This window comes from Psammomys obesus, unplaced genomic scaffold (genome assembly GCF_907164565.1).
Source record: "Psammomys obesus unplaced genomic scaffold, mPsaObe1.curated_primary_1811, whole genome shotgun sequence".
Taxonomy (NCBI): Eukaryota; Metazoa; Chordata; class Mammalia; order Rodentia; family Muridae; genus Psammomys; species Psammomys obesus.
This window is the reverse complement of record NW_026585644.1, coordinates 61,789,380-61,805,692: the sequence shown is the minus strand read 5'-3', so window position 1 is coordinate 61,805,692 and position 16,313 is coordinate 61,789,380. Positions and strand designations below refer to the sequence as shown.

General features: G+C 47.3%; 1 protein-coding gene and 1 pseudogene across 1 annotated transcript; one reads left to right on the top strand and one right to left on the bottom strand.

The window, feature by feature from the left end:
• Positions 1 to 3,443: 3,443 nt before the first annotated feature.
• Positions 3,444 to 16,238, top strand: Hcn3 (hyperpolarization activated cyclic nucleotide gated potassium channel 3). The gene is made up of 8 exons (XM_055620366.1): positions 3,444 to 3,838; positions 8,955 to 9,384; positions 11,684 to 11,845; positions 12,235 to 12,453; positions 12,772 to 12,918; positions 13,278 to 13,518; positions 14,896 to 15,060; positions 15,445 to 16,238. The coding sequence occupies exons 1-8, from the start codon at positions 3,564 to 3,566 to the stop codon at positions 16,143 to 16,145; spliced, it is 2,340 nt and encodes a 779-aa protein (XP_055476341.1). The 5' UTR covers positions 3,444 to 3,563; the 3' UTR covers positions 16,146 to 16,238.
• LOC129686421 (small nuclear ribonucleoprotein G-like) lies at positions 13,828 to 14,902 on the bottom strand (annotated as a pseudogene).
• Positions 16,239 to 16,313: the final 75 nt, after the last annotated feature.

The following is a 16,313-nucleotide window of genomic DNA, read 5'->3' as shown; positions in this document are numbered from 1 at the left end:
TTTGGAGCAGGTCCCGGCCAGGAAGGAAGGGGAGAATTAAGTGCTAGAATAGGGAACCATGGTGTTTTAATTAATTTGTATTAAGTACAAACTTACTGAATCTTCTTTCTTTTTAGATTCACCTTAAATTATTTATGTGTCTGCAGCTGGGTGCGTGTCAGTGTTTGTATTCATGAGGCCAAAAGAGGGCATTGGATCCAGTGTGGGTGCTGGGTCCTCCGAAATATTGAACTCCTAACCATTGAACCATCTCTCCAGTCTCAGTTTACTATTATTAAGATAATAATAAGGAGAAGGAAGAAGAATCAGCAGCAGCTAAGCAGGTTCGTACCCCTAATCTTGGCTCTCAGAAGGCTGAGGCAGGAGAATTTGGAGGAGCTGAATGCCAGCATAGGCTACAGTGTGAGATTGTCTCAAAAACAAACCAGCTCAGGATATGGCCGGAGAGCCACACACTCAGTTAACACATGTGATCAACCTCTGGACCTGGGAGGGAGACAGGAGGATCAGTGGTTTGAGGTTATCAAGGTTATCGTTATGTAAATGAATTTAAAGCCAGCCTCGGGATACTTGAGGCTTTGTCTCAAAAACAAACAGAAAAAAAAATTTTTTTTGAGGGCCTGCAGAGATAGGTCAGCAGTTAAAAGCACTGACTGCTCTTCCAAAGGACCTGGGTTCAATTCCCAGCAGCCACATGGTGAAACTGTCTGCCCTGTAACTCCAGTTTTAGAACATTTAACACTCTTTTGGTTTCCTCAGGCATTACATGCATGTAGTGTACAGACATACATGCAAGCCAAACTACCCATGCATATATAAAATGAAATAAATAAATAATATGTATTTTTTTAAAAAAACAGTAAAGTGAAAACAGGAACTGGGAAATTGTCAAAAAGGAGAATTGGAAGAGAAACAAAATAACCTTCAGTTAACAAATCTATTAAAGTTAAGGAAAATCATAGTGGAACTGGGTAAAGAATAAGCTAGTCTAAATGGAGATTAGACTAGTTAGCCACAATAGTTTAGAAAGCCCCTATGTAGCCAGGCACAGCGGTGCACATTTGTAATCCCAGCACTCGGAGGCAGAGGCAGGCAGATCTGAGTTAAAGGCCAACCTGGTCTACAAAGTCCAGTACAGCCAAGGCTACACAGAGAAGCCCTGTTTTGGACAAAAAAAAAAAAGTACAAAAAGAAAGTCAGGCTTGGTGGCTCACATGTTTAAACCTAGCACTCCAGAAGCTGGGGCTGGCAGGTCTCTATGAGGTCAAGGCCAGCATGATCTGCATAATGAATTCCAAGACAGCCATGGTTACATAGAACTATCTCAAAAGGTGTCTCTGTGTATGTGCCTGTGTGTGAAGGAATTGGGGGAACACAATTTCATTTCCACCTCAGGGAGGCTTTCCTAGTTCATTTTTAATAAGCATTTACTGACTATTCACTGTGAGCCCAGCATTGTACCCAGAACAAGTTTATTTTTCTTCAGAACCTCAGTTTGAGCATTAAATAGGAGAGGACACAAACCTGCAAACAAATAAAGGTGTTCAGCCATGGTGGCAGAGACAGATGGATTTCTGTGAGTTCCAGAAAGCCTGGTCTCCATATTGTGCTCCATGCCAGCCAAGTCTGCATAGTGAGCCCCTGTATCAAAACAACAGCAAACAATAAATAAAAGTAAACCAGTGACAAGAGCTGTTACATACAGCGCTGCCCAATGTGCTCTTAGAAAGCTCTAGACTAGACTGGCTGAGGAAAAAAAAAAATAGAAATGTGTTTTTAGGTTTCCCAGAGGAGGTGTGATCTGAATCAGTTGTTGGAAAGAGAACTGATAGAAAATAACAAGCAGGTGAACTATTTCTAAAGGCCCAGTGACTGCAGAACAAAGCATTTCATCACCTGCTGCTCTGGCTTTTAAGAAAAGGACTACTGAGATCTGATTCCTTCTTCTGACAGAATACTGTATAAATAATTTTAAAAAACAAATAAAAACAAGATGGTTAAGAAGAGGAGGAGGAGGAGGAGAAGGGCTGCTAGAAGAGCAATTCCTGGGGCTGGAGTGACAGATCAGCCAGAAGTTAAGAACACTCTCTCAAAGGACCCAAGTTCAGGTCCCAGCACCCACATGGTGGCCTACAACTATCTCCAACCCCAGTTTCAGGGGATCTGAAACCCTCTTCTCAACTCTGCAGGTACCAGGCTCACCCATGGTACACAGAACATACATAGGAACAAATACTCGGACATAAGAAGTAAATAAATAAAAGCTGTTGAGACTAAGTCCAAATTTTTAGTGATAGGTAAGTATAAGAGGCTTAAATGTGTTTCTAAATAATTTATTTATTTTTATTTTATGTGCATTGGTGTTTTGTCTGCAGGTATGTCTATGTGAGAGTGTCAGATCTTGGAGTTACAGACAACTGTGAGGTGCAATGTGGGTACTAGGCAGGTCCTCTGGAAGAGCAGTCTTATCTGCTGTATTTCTAAAATAGGGGAACTTTGAAGGACTTTAAACAAGTTGCACAGTTTTATGTGGATTGTAGAGAGTGGATTGTAGAAAATGAGTTGGCCTGGGAGAATTTGTTGAAGACTTTTTTTTTTTTTTTTTTTTTTTTTTTTGAGACAGAGTCTAAGAGTCCTGGCTGTTCTGGCACTTGCTTTATAGCCCAGGCTGTCCTCAAATTCACAAAGATCCACCTCCCTCAGCCTTCCAGTGCTGGGATTACAGGTGAGCAACGCCATGCCCAGCAGATTTTGAAGATTATTAAAAACTTCTGAAACCAAGTCTAGTGGCACACTCTAGCAATCCCAGCACTTGAACGGCAGGGGCAGGAAGATCAGGAGTTCAAGAACAGCCCAAGCTACAACCCGTATCATAAACAAAACATAAACTTTCTGAAATAATTTAATTGGAGATGATGGGAGCTTATCTAAGGCAGTGGCAATAAGAAGTGGAAACAAAGGGAAGAAACTGAAATGTTCGACACTTACAGCATTTAAAGGCATGTAGTTTGGTATTTTCCTGTTTGTTGATCTGTTTATGGAGTTGCACCGTTGACTTCGTAGCTAAGATTTCTGTGCTCAGTTTTGCATCCTCAGCATGTACTCAGTGAGTGGCCTTCGATAAAGGTTGGTTTAATTAATTAGGAAAGCAGTTTAGAGGATCTCAGGCAGAGGAAGACACCTAGGAAATTGTTGGGAAAAGACGTGGTCAAAACAGAAGGCTCTGGACAAGGTTGGGAAAGAAGAATCTCAATTTCCATACTGTCGGTCTGCACATGGCCCAGTGAGTTCCCGCTTCAAACAGCGAGACACACCCGCACAACCTCAGCGCCCCTAGGCCACGCCCCTGGGGTGTGGGCTGCAGCTGGGCCCGCGGCCCGCCCCTCCCGTTCCGCGCAGCCCTCGCCAGGGGGCGCAGCGCCCGACGTCTATCGCCTGCACACGCCCCCTGCGCCCCGGGCACACGCGGGTCGCTGCTCCGGAGCCTGGGCAGGGCTCCCAGGGACCAGCGCGCCTGCCATGGCCGTGGACCGGCTGGGGAGGCCCTTCGAGTGAGGGCAGTCATGGAGGAGGAAGCGCGGCCGGCGGTCGGGGCCGGCGAGGCGGAGACCCCTGCGCGCGAGACGCCTCCCGCGGCCCCCGCCCAGGCCCGCGCGGCCTCAGGTGGAGTCCCGGAGTCTGCGCCCGAGCCTAAGAGGAGGCAGCTCGGGACGCTGCTTCAGCCGACCGTCAACAAGTTCTCTCTCCGGGTCTTCGGCAGCCACAAAGCGGTGGAAATCGAGCAGGAGAGGGTGAAGTCCGCCGGGGCCTGGATCATCCATCCCTACAGCGACTTCCGGTACGGGGGGCTCCGCGGGGAGAGCGAGGGACCCCAGTGCTACCGGCCTGCGGATTCCTGGGTGGGTTTCCCCGGGGTCCGCTGTGTTTTGTCAGGTTAGGGAGACATTAGGAACTTGCTTTGTCCAATGCAGGAACCCCACCACAGAGAGTATGGTCCAAGTTTGGAAATCTTGCGTCTTTACAGTACTGTTTTCTCAGGGTGTGAGAAATTGTATCATACCCCCAAACTGGGAGACCTAAGGGAGAAGCCTAGTTCCGCTCTCTACCACGCTTTGCCCAGACACCAAGCACTTGCCCAGTTCAGCAGAACAGATTAGGAGCGATGAAGTACAAGAGAAGCTGGGAACGCTGGAGATGGACAGGGTTCGGGCCCCTCCGCAGCTCTGTTTGCTGTCCGTGGTGCTGAAGGCGGAATGCGGTGAAGCGGGGCGGGGCGGGGCGAGGCGGATAGTCAGAACCGTGGAGGAGGACAGCCTGGGCTCGGCCACCGCCCAGGTGTTCCCCATAGATAAGGGACGAGAGTGGGAATGTAGCCATTTCACAGTCCCTTTTGGGCTGTACGTCTACGTCAAGGTCGTAGGAAAGAAAATCAGCCCTGTCCTTGGGGACGTTGAAGGACAGCTTTTAGATGAAGAAATGAGGCATGTCTCTGGGGTCTGGGAACACAAACGGATACCCAGACAATATCTTCCATCAAATATCTACTCTCTGTAAATAACTCCCTAGCCCTCTTTATTATTTCACTCGCACATCTATTCTCCAGCAGATTTCCTCCCCTCCCCCAGTTCACCCTCAGACATATCCCCAGAAGCCAGATCCCCCTCATACTTGTGTTGCTTCTCCGTCCTCTACCACATCACCCGCTGGGCTTGTGACTGCCTGTGAGGCAGGCTGTGAAGAGGCTCTGATAGCAAGGCAAACCTTTTCCTCCTCTCTCTCAGTGTCTCATAGTGCAAGATTTCTTCTCAGCAGCTGTCAGAAGGGAGGAAGAAGCATCAAGGGTTTGTTGCTGAGTAAAAGCATAAAGTCCACAGGGCATCCAGGGATGGGTCTGGACTTGGGAACCAGCAAGCTACTTTCAGGGGCTGAGAGGATTGCTTTTGCAGTTGGATCAGAAGGGACTGTGTTTGGGACTTACACTGGGATGTGAGCTCCAGAGATTTTTCTCTGAATGAAGGTGTTCCCTATTTCCCTCTTGACCTTGTATCTACACAGCTTCTGAAGCAATGTATCTTGTCTGGCCTACCTCAGCCAGAGTCTCAGCATGCACAAGCAGCCTAGAGAAGGGAAGGAGTTCACAGCTCAAGGCATGCTGTCTTGGGGTTTTCCAGGGAGTCCTTTGCATGTACAGCCATCTGAAGTGCTTTGGAGGGTGATGGGAATCCCTGAAAAGCCCAGTTTAGATATGTGCAGGGTGGCTTATTCCCGCCCTGGCCATGGATGACAGTTCCCCCACTTACAGAGAAGCAGCATCCCTGTTCTAGCCCCGTTGGAGAAGATGAATGGGTGGGGAAGACTGAGAAGGGTAGGACAGCCTAGATTAGAAATAGACAGAGACCTGGAGAAGCAGCTACCTTTTCAGAAATCTGGAGATAAAGAGTGGATAAGCCATAACAACAACCACTGTTTATACAGCACTGTCATGTCCATTGTTTCTGGAAAATTTCCCAACAACCCAGTGAGATCAGCATAGAGTGCTTATTTAAAAAAAAGTTGTTTTTTTTTTTTTTAAACAGTGTTGGTGCCAATGTGTCTGTGTGTGCAGCTCTGTGCATGTCTACTTTTTGAAAAACAATTTAGATTTCTCTTATGTGTGTGAATGTTTGCCTGCACGTGTGTCTATGTATTACGTGTGTGCAGTGACTGATCCTACAGGTTGTCCTTTGACCTATAGATGTGTGCTGTGTCATGCACCCACCCACTGATGTGTACATTATGTTTTTCATTTCCTCATTCTCTGTGAGGAAGGAAGAAGAATCTCTCTGTCTTTTTTTTTTTTCCTTTTTCTCTTTTTTTGGGAGCCTTTGGGGGGGGGGGTTAGTTATCTGCCTACTTTGTCCTTTGGACCATTGTTTTTCATCTCTTGATTTTAACTTGCAAAAAAAGAAACTAGTTTTACACAATAAAAATTATTTCACCATAAGAGAAAAATAAAATAGAAAGGGGGCCAGTAAGGTAGCACAGTAAGAAAAGGTGTTTGCTGCACAAACCTGGTAATCTGAATTCAGTCAACCATTGGAGGAGAGAATGGTGCTCACCAGATTGTCCTCTGACCTCCACATGCACCTCATATCATGCACACATACACACAAGAAAGAAAAAAATTTAAAATAGTTATAATAGAAAGGCTTTAAAAATAGTTTTATCACTTTTCTATGATTCCCAAACCATTTCTGTCTGTCTTGGAACTTTGTGTACATGGAATTATCCGATTTTTAACCTTGTGTCTCTTGCTTCTTTCGCTCAATGCTAAAAATGTGAGATTCAGGGGCTGGAGAGATGGCTCAGTGGTTAAGAGCACTCTCTGCTGGCCCTACTGAATAGTGTTCGTGGTGCTGAAAGCTACTAGTGCATGCTGCTAGAGGAGAAAGGTAAGCACCACCCCGGCTGCAAACCCTTTGCTGTACAGTAGTGGCTCCTCTGTATGGTGCACTGGGAAACAGGGGCACAGAGGTTTTCCATGTAACCAATCACTACCTGACTAGGTTTAAGGCTCACTCCATGAGATGGAACCCATGCCTGACACTGCTTGGATGCCAGGAACCTGAGGCTGGATAGGCTATGGACTTAGGAGAAAACCAAATGCTATTTTTCTGTTAAAGGAACATAGCAATAAAATCACTCCTAAGAACATTCAGCTATATTCATTGTCTTAATCATTGTTCTGTTGCTGTAGAGGACAGCATAACCAAGGCAACTCATAAAAGAAAACATTTAATTGGGGGCTTGCTTACAGTTTCAGAGGCTTAATCATTAACATCATAGCAGGGAGCATGGTGCTGAAGCGGGAGTTGAGAGCCACATCCTGCTTCACATACTGAGAGACAGAAAGAGAAGCTGGGTCTGGCATGAGCTTTTGAAACTTCAAAGCCTACCTCCAATAACACACTTCCTTCAGCAAGGCTATACCTACTCCAGTAAGGCCACTCTTCTCAATCCTTCTAATCCTTTCAAGCAGTGACTGTCTAGTGACTAAGCATTCAAATATATGAACCTGTGGGGACATTCTTAGTCAAACCACTACACTCATTGATTAGTGTCTTGATCAGCCATCATCAGAAAAACCTCCTCCTGTAGTAGATGGTAACAAATATAGACATCCACAACTGTAGAGAGTGAGAGACCATAGAACACTCAGTTCTAAATGGGATGTCTCCATCAAGTCCTTCCCTTCAGGATTAAGGGAACTATGCAGAAAGGATGTAAAAGCCAATGCTGATGGAAGATAACAAGGAACAAGGCCTTCTAGACACCACAGGGCCTACTTATATGTGAACTCACAGAGACTGTGGCAGCATGCAAGGGTCTGCACAGGTTTAAGCCAGATGGAGTTTCAGCTTTGATAGAAGTGGACAAAAGCCCTCACCCCAAACCCAGAAGCTATCTCAACTTGACAACCTTTCAAAAAAGAAAAAAAAAATTCTCCAATGGTGTCTCACTGGCTATACAAACAGTAAGGGCAGGCCACATGTCAGCAATAGATACCCAACACAAAATTAATTCAATGGTATTTTTGGAGGTTTTTTGTCTTATAATGCTTTGCCTGGGCATTTTTTTTTAACTTTACAGGTTTTTTGCTTATATAGTATGGTTTCTGATTTTGTGGGATTTTTGAGATTTTTTTTTTTGTGTGTGTGTGTGAATGTATGTGTCTCTGCATCCTTATATATTTTTCTTTTTTTTTTTCCCCACTTTGACTTTTTGAGAGAGGGTTTCTCTGTGTAGCCTTGGCTGTCGCGGACTCACTTTGTAAACCAGGCTGGCCTCAAACTCAGGAATCTGCCTCTGCCTCCCTGAGTGCCATCACTCACAGCTTTCCTTATACGTTTCCTGTGCTTTCTCTTTGACACTTTTTTTTCCTGCTTGTTTGTTTTGTCTGATTCTGATTTGCTTGTGTGTTTGTTTAGTTGCCTGTTTGTTTTCTAATGAAAGAAAGAAAGGTGTGGATTTGGGTGGGTGGGTAGGAGAGGAGGATCTACGAGTTGAGGAAGGGGAACCTGTGATCAAAATATGTTGTATGAAAAAAAAATCTATTTTCAATAAAAATTAAAATTATTTAAAAAAAAGTACTGGCTACCCTTGTAGAGGATCTGAGTTTGGGCCCCAGCCCACCTACACGGTGGCTCATAGCCTTCTGTAATTCCAGTTCCAGGGGATCTGATAGTGTCTGAGGGCCTCTGTGAGCACTGCACATTCATGGCATATTGACATATGTTAAGGCAAAATACCCACACACATAAAATAAAGATAAATCTCTTCTTGGTTCAAATGTGAGATTCAGCTATGCTGTCAAACAGTGTTCCAAGCTGTGGATATATTTACCTCTATGTATTATGTCTTTATCTACATTTATTTTTTAAATTTTAATTTATTTGTGTGTGTGTGTTTGTGTTTTGCCTGTATGTATGTCTGTGTATCCTCTGTTTGCCTGGAGCCAGATGGGCGCATCAGATGTGCTGGAAGCAGAGTCATAGATGGCTCTGAGCCGTCATGTGGGGGCTGGGAATTGAACACTGGTCCTCTGCAAGAGCAGCCAGTGCTCTTAACTGCTAAACTATCTCTCCAGCCCTCTTCATTTTCCACTGATAAACATTTGAGTTGTTCCCAAGTTTACTCCTGCTATAGACACAATGGGTTACATTTTCTAGAGTGCATGCTCCCATTGGGTGTTTATACACAAGGGAACAGAGTTGCATGGAGTACAAATATCTCATTCTACTACGTAATGCTCTATTCCCAAATAGTGATTCCAGTTTTCACTCTCAGCCGGTTGAGATGACCAATTTGTGCCTTTGTGATCTTGACCACTCTTGGCTGTATCAGACTATCTTCTGTTAATCTAGCTGCTGATGGAGGAGGACACCATCTTGCTCTCTATTCCATGCACACTACAGGTTTTACTGGGATCTGATCATGCTGTTGCTGATGGTGGGGAACCTCATAGTCCTGCCCGTGGGCATCACTTTCTTCAAGGAGGAGAACTCCCCACCCTGGATCGTCTTCAACGTCCTCTCTGACACTTTCTTCCTGCTGGATCTGGTGCTCAACTTCCGAACTGGCATCGTGGTGGAGGAAGGTGCCGAGATCCTGCTGGCGCCAAGGGCCATCCGCACACGTTACCTGCGCACTTGGTTCCTGGTGGACCTGATCTCCTCCATCCCTGTGGATTACATCTTCCTAGTGGTGGAGTTGGAGCCGCGACTAGATGCTGAGGTCTACAAGACAGCACGCGCGCTGCGTATCGTTAGATTCACCAAGATCCTCAGCCTGCTGCGGCTGCTCCGCCTCTCCCGCCTCATTCGCTACATACACCAGTGGGAAGAGGTGGGGTGGGGAGGTGGGCAGGGGGGTATCATATTCCGAGGAAAGGTATGCTATGGGTGGAAGTCCTGGCAACTTTATGGGGTGGGAGAGATATTGAAGCTTCCAAGTGTGAATTCTTTGCAAAGTTGGTGGGAAAGAGAGGCAGGAACAGAGGAGAGCTCTGGGAAGGACGCCAAGGCTGAGGGTCGGGGTAAGGAGAGGAGGAACACTGCCGCTAGGAAAACACTTGGTGTTGTTTGATTCTTTCTTGAGTGGAAGAGTGGATATGGAAAAGAGGCGCAGAGTTTAGTGGCTTAGTGTGTGCGCTCATCTCATTGGCTCTGATGGTGTTAGACATGCTAACCTTAGCTGGTATATTTTTGTGTAATATGGTTGGAGTTAGTATGTGTGAAGCGCTGAGAAAAACATCCTCACACGGTGTGTTCCCAGGAGTTCACTGGCTTTTTGTTTTGCCTTGGTTTCAGCTTTTTGAGAAAGGCCTCAGTCTTTTGGCAGTCCTCCTGCCTCAGTTTCCTAGGTGCTGTGTGTACAGGTGTGAGCTGCCAGAAAATAGCTATCATCATGAATGCTATTATTAGATGGGAAGAGGAATGCTGGTGTTAATCCTTGTCCTGAGGACATTACACTGGGAATGACACTTTCCTGTTTCCCCAGGCTGCACCTGGGCAGCTTGTGCAATCTCGAACTCTCTGAATCTCTATCTCAACACTTATTGTTTAATTCCAAGCACAGGGTTGGTTTCAGTCTTTGTACGTAAAAGATGAAAAAAGCAACCATGTGTTATAATGTCCTATACAAGTAAATAATAGTCACATCCTTCATCCTTCCATGCTGTACTGGGGACTGAACCTAGGGCCTCACATATGCTAGGCAAGTGCTTTGCCACCGAGTGATAGCCCTAGTTTTTTTGTTTTGTTTTTTGCTATTATTATTTTATTTGTGTGTATGTCTCTGTACTGCATATGTACCTGATGCCTGTGGACTGAAATTATTGTACATGGGAATCAAACCCATATCCTCTGGAAAAGCAGCTAGTGCTTTTTTTTTTTTTTAAAGAAAAAATTTAGAAGAGTATTTTATTGACTGAAAAAAAAAAAAAAAAACACTGCAAGCCTCTGATTAGAGATCTCACAGTGTTCAGGGAATGTGTAAAATGTGTACACAATCAAACCTTACCTGTAAATCTTTCAAATGCATTGTTCAGTCTCTTGGCCCCAAAACAGTTCCTGTTGGATTTTTTTTAATTAACTTTATTTTTAAAAATAATTTATTCACTTTACATCCTGATTTTAGCCCCTCCCTCATCTCCTCCCATTCCAAACCCTCCATCCCTCTTCCCCCTTTTCCACTGCCCTAGTTCTCAGAACAGGAGAACCGTCCTTCATCTGACCCCAGCCTATCAAGTCTCATTTGGATTGCTTGCATCCTCTTCTTCTGTGGCCTGGCAATGTCCCCCCTCTGTAATCAAAGAACAGGCAACAGAGTCCATGTCAGAGACAGCCCCTGTTTACCTTACTAGGAAACCATATGAAGACTGAGCTGCCTATTGGCTACATCTAAGCAGGGGCATCTAAGTCCTCTTCATGCATGGTACTTTGTTGGTGCATCAGTCTCTGAGCAGCTAGTGCTCTTAACTGTTGAGCCATCTCTCCAGCCCTTACTTTTTATTTTGAGATAAGATGTTACTTAGTTGCCCAGGCTGGGAGCTGGAGAAATGGCTTATCCAGAGGACCTAAGTTCAATTCTCAGCACTTACATGCTGGTTCACAGCTATCTGTAATACCAGTTCAAGGAGATCAGACACCCTTCAAGGGTACCAGGCATGCATATGATACTCAGACGTATATTTAGGCAAAACATTTATATACATAAAATTTTGTTTTGTTTTGTTTTTTGAGACATGATATCTCTATTTAGTCCTAGCTATCCTAGGGTTCGCTATGTAGATGAGGCTGGCTTTGAACACAGAGATTCACCTGCCTCTGCCTCCTGAATGCTGGGGTTAAAGGGGTGTGCCACTACATCTGGCTCTTTTTTTTTTTTTTTTTTTAATTTAAGAGGAAAAAGTTGCCTAGGCTGGCCTTAAGCTTCTGATTCTCCTGCCTCAGCTTCCCCAGTAGCTGGGATACAGACATTTGACACCAGGCCAAGTTAATAGCTACTTTTTTTTTTTTTTTTTTAATTCAGAGAGACTGAGAAAGGGAGAAAGAGGTTCAAGGGGAATTTGCAAGGCTGGGACTGGAGGGGGCCCAGCCGAGTGGGGTTCCTGTCCACAACAGTGCTTCCTCGGACTTCTCAGATCTTCCACATGACCTATGACCTGGCCAGTGCAGTGGTTCGCATCTTCAACCTCATTGGGATGATGTTGCTGCTGTGTCACTGGGATGGCTGTCTGCAGTTCCTGGTCCCCATGCTGCAGGACTTCCCTTCTGACTGCTGGGTCTCCATGAACCGCATGGTGGTGAGAAGTCCCCCAGCTCTGGCACTCCTGGGCCTTGTAAGGGCTTCTGCCTGAGCAACAGGGATAGCCATAGGGAACAGTAGGTAGGAGATAATCCAGAAAGAAGATGGAAGGGGAAGGGACTGGTGGGGGAGAGGGTAAGGAACCTAGACAGAGGAAGTGCTTTAGTGTTGGAGGGAGCAGGCAAAGAAGGAGACCAGGCAAAACAAAGGTCCCCACGCACAGAAGAAACCCTTTGCTTTGGGGACTCCATACACCAAATGACTGCTGAGAGGAAGGTCTGAAATAGAAGGGGCTCACAGAAATGCTGAAAGGGAGAAAAAGGGGAAGGTGGAGAATGAGACTCTGAGGGGCCCACCCCCTGTTCTGCAACATACTCTGCCCCCCAGAACCACTCGTGGGGTCGCCAGTATTCCCATGCCCTGTTCAAGGCCATGAGTCACATGCTGTGCATTGGCTATGGGCAGCAGGCACCGGTGGGCATGCCGGACGTCTGGCTCACCATGCTCAGCATGATTGTGGGCGCCACGTGCTATGCCATGTTCATCGGTCACGCCACTGCACTTATCCAGTCCCTGGACTCTTCCCGGCGACAGTACCAGGAGAAGGTCAGCAGGGACAAGAGAGGGAAGGGGTGGGCGTGGAGAAGTGCTGGAGATTGTTGTGATGTGCCCTGTGTTCTTTCCTGCCTCATATCCATTTGTCTGTCTGCCCCCATGCCTCTGTCTGTGGACCCTCATGTGGGGTTTTTCTGTAATTGCCCTGTCTTCCTGTATCTACCACTATCCATTTGTCCTTTGTGGTCTGTGACACCACTTTTATCACTTCTGGGTTCAACTTCTGTGACCTGCATACCCCCACCCCTGTTGTTCTGGCCCCATGTTTCCACATCTTTTTCCTACTGGCGCCTGGTGCTGCCTCCCCAGTACAAGCAGGTGGAGCAGTATATGTCCTTCCACAAGCTGCCAGCTGACACACGGCAGCGCATCCATGAGTACTACGAGCACCGCTACCAGGGCAAGATGTTCGATGAAGAGAGCATCCTGGGGGAGCTGAGCGAGCCACTTCGGGAGGTGGGGCCAGGCTGGACTCTTCAAGGGGAGGGCTCTTCAAGGATCTGGGCTTCTGGAGGTGCAGTCTGGGCTACAAGGGAGTGGTTATCAGGTGTTCCTGTGGGAGGGAGGACAAGCATTTGAGGGGAGATGGCTTTCTATGGAAGATCTTTTGGGAGCAAAGGCTATCTGAAAAGGGGTTGTCAGATACCATGGCACAGCATGGAAAGGTCTTAAAGGCAGGTTCTCAGGGAGATCCCCACAACCATCCATTGACAGCTCTTGACAGGATGGATGGGTCTTCTGGAGAAAAATGAGCTTGGTGGGGGCATCTTCCAGCAGGAGGCAGAGCCACTCTGATAGGCTCCTCCTATGTCCAGGAGATTATTAACTTCACCTGCCGGGGCCTGGTAGCCCACATGCCGCTGTTTGCTCATGCTGACCCCAGTTTCGTCACTGCAGTACTCACCAAACTCCGTTTTGAGGTCTTCCAGCCAGGGGATCTGGTGGTGCGTGAGGGCTCCGTGGGCAGGAAGATGTACTTCATCCAGCATGGGCTGCTCAGTGTGCTGGCACGGGGCGCCCGGGACACTCGCCTCACTGATGGATCCTACTTTGGGGGTCAGCAGGTCTTGGGGAATGTGGGGGGTCATGATCATTGGACAGAATGCAGTTGCTCCCTAGGATCAGGGGCCCACCTGTTTGTGCTACAGGAACACTCAACAACCCTTCCCCAGACCTCAGTGAGTTTCTGAGCTGGGGCCTGAAGCTCTTTTTTATTTTATTTTATTTTTTGAGACAAAGTCTCTCCATTATGTAGCTCTGGCTGTCCTGGAACTCACTATGTTCATCAGGCTGGCCTTGAACTCACAGATATCCATCTGCCTCTGCTTCTCAAGTGCTGGGATTAAAGGCATACACCACCACATCTTGTGGTTGCTTTTCTTATTTATTTTATTCTTTATTTTTTTCCTGAGTATCACAAAAGTTTATTTAGCAAAAATTTTGATATGAAAATGTACATGACCCAATTCTACATCACAATCAAACAGATCTTTTAAGGAGGAATGTGGACGCCTCTTCTGAACAGACATCGTTTAGAATTTTTTAAGGCTTCTAACATGATGATGCTGTTTCTTCATATGACCACCATTCTGATGTTATTCTGTTGCCTACTAGTTAACTTCTCCACACACTGATCAATCACAAGATTCATAAAGGGATCAAAGCCCTGTTATTCCTTGTACATTTAACTTTAATGATAACTTCTGGTCCATAAATTTCTTCAATTCAGGAGGGTGGGCCTTACTCACAGCGACTCCTCAGTGGGCTCAGCATGACAGGGAAGGGGTGTTCAGCCTCATGAACGTGCATGCGGCAGGCTTGGCGCTGATATCTGACCTATTTTATGTTTTAAAAAGCTTCTCAGGAGAGTCTAGTGTATGTCCAGGGCTAACAGCCCTTTAGGATTGATTGTTAATGACAAAATGCAAGGATCCCATGAGTTCAGGGATGAAAGCCAGGAATGAAGCAGACTTAAGCTTTGTGGGGCTGTCCAGAAACTCAGCCATGCCAATGCTGCCAGCCACTGCCCAGAGTGACTGAGGCTCATATAACCTGCCAGCTGCCTAATTACTCACCACCTTCAAGCAGCCCACCAGACACTTTGTGTCTATTTAGTCTGCTCTTCTCTGGGGCCTTCACTCAAGGCAGGATGGAGTGACTGGACTGGGATTAGAGTTAATGTGCAGAGGAACTGGGAACATCTGGGACTGGCAGACATGTTTGCTTAATTTAAAGAGAATTAAAAAGTTAGTGAGTAGCCTTTCCGATATGCACAGGTCTGGAGACAGACTGCCTGGAGCAGTTAGGGACAAGGTTACTATTAATTCCTCCCAAGCCTAAGGACAGAACTGAGAATCCTGGGCTAGTTGCTGCAGGCCTAGTGGGAGGGAGCTCTGTGGCCTGGAGTTCTGAGCCTCTTCTCAACTTTTGCAGAGATCTGCCTGCTGACTCGAGGCCGGAGAACAGCCAGTGTAAGGGCTGACACCTACTGTCGCCTCTACTCGCTCAGCGTGGATCACTTCAATGCAGTGCTTGAGGAGTTCCCAATGATGAGAAGGGCTTTTGAGACTGTGGCTATGGACCGGCTCCGTCGCATAGGTGAGGCCTGCTTACTCTGTCTTCTCTGGGTCCTGGCTGGGCCTCACCTTATTTTTATAGCAAGGAGCCTAGCCCTAGAGCTTTGGAAGTACACCTCAGCCCACCAGGTTCCAGTCCATGCCTCCAGCAGGTCACTGTCGCTCACTTTTCTTACCCCTAGCAAGCCATAGCCATGGATATATCTCCCTAAACCTTTATTCCTCAAGCCCTCTTGGAGACCAGTCCTTAACCTCACTGTTTAACTGATGCCACCTTCTGGCTTCTGTTGCTAAGCATTCTTTTCATAGATCCCCTCACTCCCAGACTCCCTCACATTCTGTTTATCCAGCCTCTGAATTAGAGTCCTTCCTTTTCCTAATTTCTTGGTCCTGGGACAACTTGTAGGTAAAAAGAATTCGATATTGCAGCGGAAACGCTCTGAGCCAAGTCCGGGCAGCAGCGGTGGCGTCATGGAACAGCATTTGGTACAACATGACAGAGATATGGCTCGTGGTATTCGGGGCCTGGCTCCTGGCACAGGGGCTCGGCTCAGTGGAAAGCCAGTGCTGTGGGAACCACTGGTGCATGCACCTCTGCAGGCAGCTGCTGTGACCTCCAACGTGGCCATAGCCCTGACTCACCAGCGAGGCCCTCTGCCCCTCTCCCCTGACTCTCCAGCCACCCTCCTTGCTCGCTCCGCTAGACGCTCAGCAGGCTCCCCAGCATCCCCACTGGTGCCTGTCCGGGCAGGTCCTCTGCTGGCCCGGGGACCCTGGGCATCCACCTCTCGCTTGCCTGCCCCACCTGCCCGAACCCTCCATGCCAGCCTGTCCCGAGCAGGGCGTTCCCAGGTGTCCCTGCTGGGCCCTCCCCAGGGAGGAGGTGGTCGGAGGCTTGGACCTCGGGGCCGTCCACTCTCCGCCTCTCAACCCTCTCTGCCTCAGCGAACAACAGGTGATGGCTCTCCAGGGCGCAAAGGCTCTGGAAGTGAGCGCCTGCCCCCCTCTGGGCTCCTGGCCAAGTCTCCAGGGACAGTCCAGCCACCCAGGCTACCAGTGCCTGAGCCGGTTCCCGCCAGAGGCCCCCAAATTTCTGCCAACATGTGAAATCCTAGGTTACACTGGCCTTAGCTATTGACATACAATAATGTGTGTCTGAGGGTGGGAGCACCTTGGGGAAGGCTGTAGAGATCTAACATACTGCCCCTTACTACCACGAAGCTGCTCTGTGTCTTCAGCTCTAGCAGCTGCAGCCTGCTAGTCTTAATCATATTC

What these genes read in the sequence shown, in the direction of transcription:
- Hcn3 (XM_055620366.1), top strand. Translation starts at nt 3,564, where the DNA reads ATGGAGGAGGAAGCGCGGCCGGCGGTCGGGGCCGGCGAGGCGGAGACC. An exon ending in ACATACACCAGTGGGAAGAG is followed by an intron (nt 9,385 to 11,683) that starts GTGGGGTGGGGA and finishes CGGACTTCTCAG; the next exon opens with ATCTTCCACATGACCTATGA. An exon ending in TGATGGATCCTACTTTGGGG is followed by an intron (nt 13,519 to 14,895) that starts GTCAGCAGGTCT and finishes CAACTTTTGCAG; the next exon opens with AGATCTGCCTGCTGACTCGA.